Raw genomic sequence first — 13,871 nt, forward strand, 5'->3', positions numbered from 1 at the left:
CCCTACTTCTGATGCTTGAGATATAATTTGGTAATTTTTCCATCATGCAAAATTTAATCTTTTATTGCTATTCCAATTTGAAAATTAAATATTCATCAGTCCTGCATCATGAGCCTACATAGACACCTGCAGTCTGATTCTTTTAATAGTTCCATACTTATTTTCTGTTCATTGTTTGATAATGTATTTATTAAATGAGGCTAACCAACTGATCAATCTCCTTAATCCAGTAATCAATAAAATCAAAGCTCAATGAATGACAACATTTTTTTCAGTTTAGTACTGGTTCCTTTTACTATTAAATTGTAACTCAAATCTAAAAAATATTGGAGAAAGAAAATACTTTTTTTCCCCAACATTTTTTCAATCTTTTTTCTCTAAGCCTCATTTTGCATGAGTCTGTCAGTTCCCACCTAGTGAAATGCTTGGCAATTTTTGCATTCCCAATAATCAACATACACACAATGCCTTGTGCAGATTTACTTAGAGAATTTTATTAACAATATTTTGACAATTTTTAATAACATAGAATTACTTCATGCTCCTCAATCTTCCAAAAAAATTGAGCAAACATATTAGACATATGTATCACAAATTAGTCTGTTGAACAAACCAATTCTGTCAGATTCATTCATTTCCATTTCAATGATGTTTTTCTGCATCATGACACTTGGCATTACATAGTTTGCAAAGGCAAATGGAGTCCTAGGCAGATAACTATTGTAGTATGTCTTTTTGACTACAAATCTGTATTAAGCATAATTTTACCAAACATAAAAAAAAAGAGCATCCAACAATAGAACAATACAAATTCAATATCCATTCCTCTTTACTGTTGGTAAATTTCCTCCCTTCTTCTTATATGCATTGTCATAGATAGTACCAGTAAATATAACATCAGTATATTTGAAATCATTTGCTTTTCAATGGTAGAGCAAAAGGAAAGTAATTGTTAATTGACTTTAATAGAAAATAATAAATGTAAAAAGCAAGGATAAGTAAGTACATTTACTTTTCATTAGAGAAATCATCCCTATAAGCATTGTATAATATAATTGCATTTCCATATTCAGTGAAAGTATGTTGTGGCTATGGAAAATTGATTAAAACAAGAGTGCTGTGTACACTTAGGTTATTTCCCAGGACCAGTGGCAAGAAGTTTCATGCTTCTTACTCCCCAGAATGTTATGCAAATGGAATAAAAAATCTAAAGAAATAAAACATAAAAAGAAAAAAATTGAATTAATACTTTTGTTCCACTGAGTTGCAAATATTTCCTAGGGGAAAATAAACATAAACATTTTAGACAGTTAAATTAGTTAAACTAAATCCAGAAATTGTTCACTCACAGCTTTTAACCAATTTAACTTAAAACATGTTATGTGAAGACAGGAGTGGGAGTAAAATGTTTTGTTTTTGTGTTTTTCTTCTCCCTTATGCTCAGAGATCTGGGCCATTTCAAGGGATGGGCCTATCTGAGTAAGATACTGAACGAAATGGAACTTTGTTCTGGCATTTGGGGATATTGCATGTTGTATATGTTGTATGAAAAGCTCTCATTGATTAAATAGTTAAGAAGCCTTTAGAAAAGGAGAAATTAAAACATTGTTCCTCTTGGAGGCAATATAATCTAGCCTATTATGAATTCCATCCAATATGAATTTGGTTTCAAGCATCATGGCTGATTTACCTTCTTTTTTTAAAAAAATCTTATTAACATAAATCTAGCTGTAAAATTCTTTTTAAAGTTGAAGACATAACTAAATTATAATAGGTAACCTCAGAGTGCATCAAGTTTGTTGCCTTGCTTTCAAGTAACATCAGACACTCACAATAAATCACCAAAAATTATCCATGCAATTCTCTTGGTTTCTAGTTATCTTAGCAAGAAGCAGTACACAATCCTCCTCAGAAAGAATTACAGTTGTAGGATTTTTTTCATTCCATGTAACCTGAAAACCATGACCCCATAATGCATATATCTGTGCATTGAGGGTGGTTTTTGTACCATCAGGCTTTCACTAGACAAACCTTTCCTCTTGCCTCTCCCTACTTTCCAATAAGTAAGCTAAAATTACTTCATGATCTCCATTTTATGTGGGTGAATATTAGAGAGATGATGAAAGAGAGCAATACTCAAACAGCTAGCTGTTAGGATAGGTGTTTGAGAGTTTCTTCATGTGTAAAATTTTTGTGTGTATGCAAAATACTTCTAGCTATTACAATATGGCCAGTTGCCTCTGGCTAGGAAGATGATAACTATGCCTAGAAGATCCATGGGAGTGCACAAAGGAAGAGCACTACTAATAAGACGGAGGCATGGAGCGTTCTGGGGTTAGAGACTGAGATGAAGCCAAAGCCATTAACTGAAAGCCATTAATACACATAAAATATCTTAAATTGCACAGTGCTTCCTATTAAGGCCTGAATAGGGGAAAAGAACATCACCACCACAACTAATAACAACAAAACCCTGCCAAACACTAATGTTTAGCTTTGTGAACTGCCCGGTTTCATCTGAACCTTATGGTTCTACCTTATGGATAAGGCAACCCTTATCCTTCACATCAGACAATTAGATGATTTTCTTCAAATCCCTGCATTCCTTTCAGATTAAAATACCCATAATATGAAAAAAATACTAAAAAAGAAAGCCAGCAGTTATATTGAAGCAGAAGTCAAGAATAATATTAACATTATGGAGTTGTCTTGGAAGTCAAGTACAATATATTTAAAGGCTGGTTTTCATTTTGTTACTCTTGACTGTAATTCAAGAGGAATGACCTCATGGGATTCCTCATGGTAGTGCCAGGTAAAATAATACCAAGATTAGGGTAGTATTTGTGAAAGCTCTTAGACCTGTGCAGTGAGTTGCTCTTGTCTCTGAAGATGGTTTACTGATGACAAGATAACCAAGAAGACAACCTTTCAAAGGGGACAGAGATGACAAATCTATAACATCAAATCTATAATCAGTTTGGATCCAGAATATTCTTTGAGCAACTAATAGGTACTTTGTATTGTACAAGTTACTGAGACCAAAAATATATTTGGCAATAAAAGCTTTTATTAATTTTGAATATGGTGTCTATGGTCACAGGATTATCTCCATGGGGGGAGGCTCAGGAGAACTATTTCAGTGAAACCTGAAAAACTGTAAAAGTTTGTATGTCATATTTTCCTTTTCACCACTTCCAAAAGAATGGATAGTCCCTTTCAGACTATCTGTATCTGGATTTAATATTCAACATTATTTGGATTCCCAGTAATAGTTAAAATTCTGACCTAAATACAGAATGAAAATAGCAATTTTAGCTTATGTCTTTGTTATTAGTCCTCCACTTTACCACCAAGTCTTTCCACCTTTGAAACTATAATTACAGTCCTTATTTCCTGCAGTCCTGATCCCAAATACACTCACAAAGACCTTCCCTTTTTTCAATTTCTCCATCTTCCTACCAAAAATTCAGGGTTAAATTTGCAGTTTTATTCAGTTGGTTTGTTTATCTGTTTCAGGCTCCTGTGCATTATCCCTCCCTAAAGACGTAAAGCAGTTGAAGCTGATGTATCAGAATTGGATGACAGTAATGTGCAATGGTGATCCTTGCTTAGGCCAGTCACTGTCTTGGGCGTCTTTAATAGATTATGATACCTATCATGACAAACTTCAGTGAACTGGTATCAAGTTTGTTGATGAGGCAATGGAAAGTCAACTTTTAAGTAGTTTATTGAGGAATCATACAACTACCAAATATTAGAGCTGGGATCATGCTTTACATTTATAGTGTCTCACAGAAAATTTAACTGTGAGACACTATAAATGAAGTCCATTCCATAAATATGAACATTCATAGTGAATTTATTTCCTTTTTTTATAGTAGTCACCTGTATTTGCTTGAGTATAATAGGGATTGAACTAGGGGTGTTCTATCGCTGAACTACATCCATAGCTCTTATTTTTTTTTTTTAATTTTGAGACAGGATCTCAATAAATTGCACATATACCCTTGAACTTGTGAGCCTCCTGCTTCAGTCTCCTGAGTAGCTGGGATTACAGGCCTGCACTACCACACCCAGGTGCTTAGATTTTTTTTTTTTTTTTTACATCAGTAACTTCTAGGTTTCTGAGACCTTTTCATAATATCTTGAGGATACAAATTAGAATTCTTATGTATTGAAACCCAGATTGGTATGAAATGATAGAAATAAAATATCCTTCTAAAAATATATATGACCCTGAAATGTTCACCCTGTGCTATTAGAAATATTCAAGCAAGGAATATTTACTGCTTTTATATTTTTATATATGCATAGATATGTAAATTTAAATATGTTACATATGTAATTTTGAGTTAGAAAATTATTTAACATGGGCCCAACCATTGGTTATTGTAGGCGCTCCACTTAAAAATGTCCCATGTCTAACCTTTCTCTTGCCTTCATATTAAGTTATTCATTTTAGGTTTCCATGTTTATATTAAATGTGTCACATTAGATAATATTTCATTAACACATATTTCCATCAAATATTTGTAAAATGAAGCCAGCAGAATCTCTACTTTGGTTAGTGGAAGAATAAATGGAAATTTTAGCATTTAAAAAAATGTTTTTTTGCAATATTCTTCTCTAATCTACAGATATGTGGTCCAGATACATACAAACTCAATGCACACTTTTTTCCCCCTAGGACTGGGCAAGTCCCATGATTGTAGCAGCTGGATGCAAAATATGAAACAGAGGAAGTTCATTGTTAGAGTCAAACTCTCCTTGCACTAACACATCATTAGTGGCCCTTGTCTTCAGGCTATTTCCTTGGCTTCCCAGGGATTTCAACTCTGATGCTTGAACTCTGGCCTCCACAGATGCTCTCTCTGTTTCCACCACCTCTTTCCAAAAAGTTCATCAATTGGCAGGTGGCTAATCTGAGCAATAGTCCATATTAAAACCAGTGGGACCTGGTGTTATTCTGTAGCTCCTCCCAGTATGTCTGTCTTTCAGAGGCCTTATTCGATATGGCGCTTATGAGAGCAAATCAGGCATCCAATTGTGAAGGACAGAGAAGAGAATCAGAGGAGGTATTTGTGTGCATGTGGCCTGCCCTCAAATTTTAAACCTTCAAATTACAAATAAAGCTAGTGGATTTATGTTGTGTCTATGTACATATGTGTGTTTGCTGGTTTGAGTAGACATTCTACTTATTAATAAATGACATAACAAGAAAAGAAAAAAATGTTACCCTGAGCAGTGGGAAGTTTCAATTATGTAGCAAAATCCCATAGCTTTTATGGAGGTGATAAAATAAAAAAGGCTTCTTATGTCATTTAACCTTTACAAAAACTTACAAGTCTAATGAAAACTTTAAAGTACCTGAATTATTCACAAGAGAAACAAAATATCTGAAAAAGTTAAATTTATTTTGATTCTCAAGCATGTATTGATTATCATAAATATTTAAACAGAAAATACTGAGATGTCTCATTTAAATGTATGCCTACTGGCAGCAGCAGTATAATTGTATATGCATCCTGAATTGGCAATAATAGGAATGAATATGTCAAATGAGTGAAATCATTTTGTTGATAGGTAGAGCTGCTTATTCTACTTGTCAAGGAAGGAACTTAAATCATTTTAAATATCAAATAGCATTCTTGGGAAGATTACAGGATTAATCACTTTATAAAAATCATTGTTTAATTAACTATAAATTTACAGCTAAATTTGAATTTTTATATTGAATTACTAATATTCCCCTGGAATATATATTATCTCTAACAAATCATATATTGCCCATAAATACCAGAATATATTTTACCTAAAAATTATTTATTTGATACAATGAGGTCCATAACACTAGGTAACTGACTACTACTAAATAGGACTATAACAATCACTATAGCAAAATCTGTTTTAATGAAAACACATTAAACATGCATTATTTTTGATCAAATTTATTCAAAGTAAAATAAAACCCACTACTTTCAAAATATAATTTTTAACACAATGTTTTGGCCTTGGTAGAGGTGACCATTATCTGCTGTACAGTAAGAACTCAAAGAGAAATCAATCCTGAATTGCTACAAAATATCTCTATTTCTTATTATTTCAAAAGAGCAAATAAACACAAATATTACTGGAACATAAATTGAGGCCAAATGTACTGAAGGTCCTTTTGAAATTAAAACATCAGAAAGATATTAGGTAGTGACACATTTTCCCCCTAGGATTTTGCAACAACTTAGCAATAAATGTGAACTAAAAAGAAATTGAGAATTTTTTTCTTAATTTCAGTATAGTATATAGAAAACCAAAATAAGTCATATGAGGAAAGAGGCAAACAAAATTCTAAGAGAAATAATTTCCAGACACTATACACAATTTTTTTTTCTTTTTGTGTATTTCTATGCCTTATTCAACAAAAATACAATCACAACTATTTTAAAAGTAAAATTGTAGGAGAACTTATTACTTAATTTTTTAAATAAGCATTTTTAATGTTAAATTTTAAATACATATTAAAGTTCTTAGTTGAGGAAAAGCAATATAAAAAGAAAGTTCATGTGAATTTCCATATATATATATATATATATATATATATATATATATATATATAAACAGTCATAAAATATCTACTGATCCTAATTTTTAAACAAGAGAATATACTAGATATACCATCATCAAGCTTTATAAGAACACAAAATAAACTTTAGAAGAGAGTTTTAAAATTCTTTAGATGACTTCTAAAAACTGAAAAATCCAATATTTAACTATTTTACTACTCAGTAGAGACAAAGGACACATCATTAGAGTTAAAAAGTATCCTCTTTATTTACACAACAAATGCAGTATCATTCATTTCAACCACTTCTTCAGTTCCCCAGAGCTGAGTCTCTCTTTTGGAGGATAGTTTGTTCACTTCTAAAAGTCTAAACTGCCCAAGAAGGTCCACCCTTTTCAACAATATTCCTAAAGACTATCTTGTCTGTGCAGAACACATTTGAGCTACCAGTGTAATACTTGAAAATCATAAACATTACTAGAAAGATTAGAGATCACATCGAGGTCTCTAAAGCCCACCTACAATCCAGAGAACATATTTGAAGACAGTTGGCATGAATTAGCTACCGTGCATGCAAACCCATCTGGTTAAAATTGTATAAACCATAATTAGCATAAAGTGAAAATACATGCTACTTTTCTCAAAAACATCTGTGGAGTTTTCATCTTTGAATTCAGAGTTTGAATAAAAGTATCTTTACTGATGTACAACTTCAAAAGTTTCCAGTATTGCCAACCCTTTTAGAGTATGGCAATGTGTTAATCTCAATTTTAACACTGTCTTTGATTAATCACTGGATTCTTACTTTTCCTTACAAACAATGATACATTTCAATTTTGATTTTTTTCCCCAGGAAAATTTCTTTACATTTTGATATGTATAGTCTCCATATCCTGGTGTCCTCCTCAGTTTTTCCAGGTTAGATTTTAGGTTTTGTTGTTGTCATTGTTTTTAAGTTTGAAGTTTGTCAAAAGGACAAAGAAATGCCTAGGTCACCTCAACTACCACATAGAGAAAAATTAAGAGAGAAGCAAAGTCACTGAGACAGGATTTATGTTCACTGGGTGACCAGAACATGTCCCATGTTAAAACTTATGCTTGATTTTATGTTTCTAGTTTCTAATACCTTAGAAGAATAAGACCTTGTAGCACCATTTCTTTAACTACAGGAGAGAAACAGTAAGGATACATAAAGAGAGTTTGAATAAAGTCAAATAAATAAAGGATCACGTATCATTTGTGAGGAGAGAAGTTATGGGGAATGCTGACAACTGTGCTGGGGAAATCAGGAAAGATAGCATATTTTCCAGAAACAATCATTTTTCTATAATAATCTTTCACTTGTACTCACCATAGAGCCTCATTTTTTTCCCTTTTTATAGATTTGAGAATGAAATTTTAGAAAAACAAAAGGCAATTAAAAACCTTTAAGGATGGCCTGTTTAGTTTATTAAAAGTTGGGAACAAAATAATAATAGAATAAATAACAAGGCACTTAATTACTATTACCTAGTTTGAGTCTGTACTAAGACTTTATTAAAATTAGAGATGGGTGAACCATTCAGAATAAAACAATTCCATGCTCTAAAGCTAAACCCCGAACTTTTTCTTTTTTTTTTAAGTATAATTTAGTGAATTTAAAAATTTATTATTCAAATTTATTTTTACTTCCATATTCCTGCAAAAATGTTATGATTACAATTTTAAGTAAAATTTTATTTAATTTTTTTGAGTATGCTTACCATCACAAAATTGTTTTGTGTCCCACATGCTTTGAAAATAAAAATATTTGAATAAAATTAGCTACATTAATCATAATCCTTAAGGGTCCTAATAGAACTTTCTCTAATGGTGAGAAATACAGTGCATAGCTTAAAAATCAAAGTGATAGTCCTTTCTCAACCCTTTTATTTCTGACTACATAAATTTAAAACATTTATCTTCTAAAATTGGAACTGTTTCGACAAAAATTATCAATGATATCATTCAGTCGTAATTTGCCAAAATGCCATTTATGTGCTAAATGAGTGGCAACCAGCCCTTTCCCCCAATAATCCTATCACAACAGCACGTTGATCTTTCAGTGTATTCAAAGCAAATGCTTCTAGCATCTCTGACATAAAAAAAAGAGCCTAAGTTTTCTCACATAGATAACGATTTTTAAAACTTGATGTGCAAAAACAGAATGTAGAAGAATGTGTGTTTACACATGCACAATACCATTCAGTACTGCTTATCCAGGATATTTACTGTGTCATCAAAAATTTTTTTTTTTGTATTTGTCTTCTATCTAGGAAACAAAAAGAACATCTCTTAAAACAAATTCATTTTTAGAAGAAAAAATGTCATGTTTATAGAAAAAAATAGTGATGTCTAGTTTTAAAAATAGGATAGTCTATCTTGGAAAGATGTGTTTTGAAAAGGCCCTTTCCTAGTGTTTTTGCTTGTGTCAAAGGGATGATTAGAGTATATGGGAACCTCCCAGAGTAGGCTAATAGAAAGCCAACAGCCCACATATGGCTTGCAGGTTGGGGGAATTCTCTGTGTTCTGCCAGAGATGGGACTGCCCAAATGGTTTCTCAGGTAAGTCCCAAGTCATAAACTGCATCCTACTAGGCCAGCCATGCCAGAACTGGACCCAAGGGTATACACAGTCTTGGCTGATGGGAAACAATGACTGCTTCCTAAGGAAGCCACAGCTGCTTTTCTGAGAGACACCCCAGATGCCTGAATTTTCCCTTACTTTCCATTTTTGACTACCTGTTCTGGCAACAGTTCCAACAAAGGGAGAGGCAGGCAGCAGGCACCCAGCTGTTTTCAATAAGGCTTGGCAACTTAGGTACTGATTATATAAACACTACAGACATCCAGAGAGCATATTTTCTAGCTTTTAAGCTATAAAAAATGTGTGAACCCATACCAACACCCCACGTTTTGTCTGTTCCAAATAAGATGATGAAGAAGAAGATGATGATGATGATAAGACCTTTAATTATGAAACAAAGATTAGTAGAGGCAACATGATATTGCAAACTGTTGGGAAGAAGTTCAAATTATACAAAGTTTTGAAAAGATATGAAATCTCCATGTTTGAAGGACAAGGAGAAACATAAAAACCACTATTATATATTCTTCCATTCTTCTATTATCTACCTATTATAATAATCTTCCACATTAATATTGAATTCCCTATATCTGAAAAAGTTCAACATAATTGTTGTATTTACACAGATCTTCATCCAGGAGGATCCTGAGCAACCTAATGAATACAATATATAGGCATTTCTTTAGTGGCAGTGTCTCTTGAAATATTCTTTGACATATGTAGAAAGAAATACATTAAGCAATGCTGAATTAATTCTGAGAAATACCAACCAACATAATGGAATGATAAATTTTTAAAGTAGGCAATCAACAGCAAAACTCCAAAAGAAGAGATGAAATTTGAAGGACATAATGAAGGAAGGAAAGTAAAATATTACTCAGCCTTAAAGAAGAATGAAATTATGGCATTTGCAGGTAAATGGATGCAGGTAGAGAATATTATGCTAAGCAAAATAAGCCACTCCCTCCAAACCAAAGCCCAATGTTTTCTTTGATATGTGGATACCAATCTATAATGGGGGAGGGGTGGGGCTCGGGAAATATGGAGGAATTTTAGATTGGGTAGAAAGGAGTGCATGGAGGGGTGTGGGTATGGGGGTAGGAAGAATGGTGGAATGAATGGATATCATTACTCTATATATACATGTATGATTGCATGAATGGTGTGCCTCTATATCCTGTACAGAGAAATGAGAAGTTGTGCTCCATTTGTGTACAGTGAGTTGAAATGCATTCTGCTGTCATGTGTAACTAATTAGAACATTAAAAAAAAAAAAAAGCCTTTTGAGGGCGGGGCCTGTGGCTTATAGGTACAGAGCTTGCCTAGAGTGTGCGAAGCCCTGGGTTCAATCCTCAGCACCACATAAAAATAAATAAATAAAATAAAGGTTTTGTGTCCAACTACAACTAAATATATATATATATATATATATATATATATATATATATATATATATATATTTTAAAAAGCCTTTTAATAAAACATTTGCATATGAAACATTTGCATATGAATAAAACATCTACACATATGAAGTATGTGTAGAGGCTGAAAAGGAAAAACAGGGATAGATACCCAAGTCATCAATTCCTAGGTATCAACATCTCTAATTAAAAAAAAATAAATAAAACTATACATAAATAGTAGAAAGATCAATAGAATAGAGGGAAGGGGACAGAGGCTGGAAGAATGGGGAAGGGAAAGGAAAATGCTGGGGACTGAATTCTAACAAATTATATTCCATGCTTTCATAATTATGTCAAAATGAATCCTTTTGTTATATATAACTAAAAGAATCAATAAAAATAATTTAAAATAAATGATCTTCAATCTCCATGGACACAAGCTGGTCTCCTGGCATTCTTCTGCCTGAAATTTTACAAAGTTAGGGCAAACTAGACTCATCTTTGAAAAATGACCTAGTGGTTATTGCCAGAAAGATGAGAGGTAACATTTCAGCAGGGACAGTGATCCTCACACTTTGCAGAGAGGAACATACTGAAGAAAAACAAGTCATGGAAAATTGTAATGGTTATTGGTAAATGATGGTGAGTTTTAGGGACAACAGAAATTTTGGAGGTAAATATTTTGCTTGTTTGTCTTTATAGCTGAAGAAACACAGTTTGTACATTAAAATACTGTCTTGGTTGCTTTACAAAATAAAAACTTCAAAATGTTTACCTTTTATCTAGTCCATAATTTGTGGATGCTTATTTCATTGATGAAAGAAAGGAGGGAAGGAGTGAGAGAGAGGGAATGAATTACTAGAGTTCTTAAAAATAATGATGTTAAAAATAAGCAGGAAAGTTTTAATATAAAATGTTGAATAAAGGACAAATTATACTTTAGTACTGTATGAGTGTTCAGAAAGTGACTTTGTAGCTTCAAATTTGTTTATCATTTTGTCAAATTATCTTTTATGGATTCTGGGGAAATGTGTTAATAATTGTGGTGAATAAGTAGGGAGCAAGTGGAACCTCCTTGGTCAGCTTCTGAAGTTAGCATGTGCAACAAAATTGCCCAGATTTCAATTACCCTAGAAAATCCTTAAATATCCCCCAAAGCACAATAAACATGGTTTGGATACACAATCTTATGGTAATTCTTTTACATACTCAAGTTTGAGAACCACTATGCTAGACTGAAGACATTGAGCAAAGTAAAATCTATACATAGATGTGTGTCAGCTGAACATAATCCTGACTGTAAGTAAGTTGTAAAATTCTCATCAGAGAACAGAGAAATGGATAATAAACTCTAGCAAGCTTCTGTTTATGTGGAGGGTTTACTCAATTATGTTTGAAATTGTTTCTGTTACTCTAGTACATGTTAAATGTATGTAATTGTTTTGTGAGGATCAAATAAGATAGTGGAATACGTCTTGATGTTAGTGGTAAATTCCAATTTCTGAGAGTAGCTTAATTGTGCAAATTATGTTACTGTACTTTATCTTCATATCCAGGAGAATATTCAGTTTGGCTTCTTTGATGTAAAAAATTCTGTTTTAAAATGATGTTTTAACTGCCTGTATTTTTGTCTATTGCTACTTCTGCATCTTTGACAGCAATGATCCTATAAGAGCCTAGGCAGGCAGAAGTTTAATTTCAAACATTTAAATGAATAAATTCAATATAAATTCTGTCACACCAAATGTAACATATCAAGAATTTGTTATAAGCAGAGTTAGCCAATTTTAGATCCTCTGCAATAATCCAGTCTACCAGAGTGTATTTACTTCAGGGATTCCCCTTTTTATAAAGCAAGAGTCAGAGAGAAACTTCCAGAATCCTAGCACAAAGAAATTGCTGTGATCCTTAACAATTTCACCAGAATAAATATTGATTAAATTGCATTATAATGGGTTAAATTTCTCCATACTCTAATCAAAAGAAAGAACACATTCAGAAATAGTCTTTGTAATTTTTTTTTTTTTTTTGTGGTGAAGTGAGTTACAAGCTCCCATAAGACCTAAAGACTCAACACTGCTTGGGTATAGACCAGAATTCTCCCACATGGGTTTGGTGGCTGGGTCAGTCAGAATGATATTAGTATGTTTAATTTTCAAAACACATACAGTTGGAACAGATGTGTTTTATAAGGACTGCAAAATGAAGTTCATGAATAAGGAGGCCTGGGTAATGTTTTAGTAAAATATGGTTAGAGATCACTCTATGAAACTAATTCCTGCTGATAATCATAACTTGCCTCTGTGAAAACTAGTTTATAATATTTGTGTATAGCACTATTGAGAATATCAAAGCTACCAAGATTTGAAACACTACAGCAGGAGCTCCAGAACTTTATGTAAATTAACCCCGCAACATGGAACACATTAACTTGAGGGTTTTTGGAATTTGGAAGTCTGAATGCCTAGGATGTGGGTTTAATTGAAATGCAGTATTATGACAATCAGTTTTCCTCTTGAGACAGAAGTTTTTAAGGTGCATGCAAATGTATAATTGAGCATTGACATATTACATCATGGCGATACATTTTAAACAAGCCATACCTGCTTTATAATATTTACTTCATGAAATACCCCTGGATATTCAAAGATTCCTCCTTTAGAGTCCAGCCGTCTGAATAAATGAACAGTGTGCAGAGGTGAGCCAGTCAATTCTCAGATGAGGCCAGGCCTCAAAGGCTCACACAAACACAAAGCCCTTCTTCTGGAAAAAACATTTCTGGGTTTTCAACATAAATCAAGGTCAACACATAATACAATCATATTCTAGTGCATTGAAAAGCTGGAAAGCAGTCTAACTGGGACTGTGATGCTTCCAGAAAACTCGTAGGGCAAACAGCAATCAGAAAGAGAATTCAGGAATTTGTGTTCAAACCCCATGCCTGTGAAGGGGTTGCCTGCTCTCCTGGGGAAATTTAAGTGGGTGTTAGAAAGGGACACTTACTCCATACTTACTCCATGGCTAAGATTTTACACACTTTCTTTTTCTTACTTAAAAAAAAGGGGGGGGGGGGCTGGTGATTTGGCTCAAGCGGTAATGCACTCGCCTGGCATGTGCAAGGTGCTGAGTTCGATCCTCAGCACCACATAAAAATAAAATAAAGATGTTGTGTCCACCAAAAACTAAAAAATAAATATTAAAAAATTATCACTCTCAAAAAAGAAAAAAAAACTAAACTAAACAAACCCCAATAACAACTGTGGACACAGTGGGAGGTAATACTAAATTCCAAGAGCTTTGATTTTCA

The 13,871-nt window shown here is 33.0% G+C and overlaps 1 protein-coding gene across 1 annotated transcript in view; it reads right to left on the reverse strand.

Moving 5' to 3' along the window:
- Positions 1-712: 712 nt before the first annotated feature.
- The window catches only part of Agmo (alkylglycerol monooxygenase), a 327,319-nt gene continuing 314,160 nt past the window's right edge, over positions 713-13,871 (reverse strand). The window contains exon 13 of the mRNA XM_071608010.1: positions 713-1,207. Coding sequence (XP_071464111.1) covers positions 1,133-1,207 — 75 coding nt within the window. The 3' untranslated portion in view covers positions 713-1,132. The remainder of the gene's footprint in view (positions 1,208-13,871) is intronic.

The sequence above is a fragment of the Marmota flaviventris genome, chromosome 1 (assembly GCF_047511675.1).
Source record: "Marmota flaviventris isolate mMarFla1 chromosome 1, mMarFla1.hap1, whole genome shotgun sequence".
Taxonomy (NCBI): domain Eukaryota; kingdom Metazoa; phylum Chordata; class Mammalia; order Rodentia; family Sciuridae; genus Marmota; species Marmota flaviventris.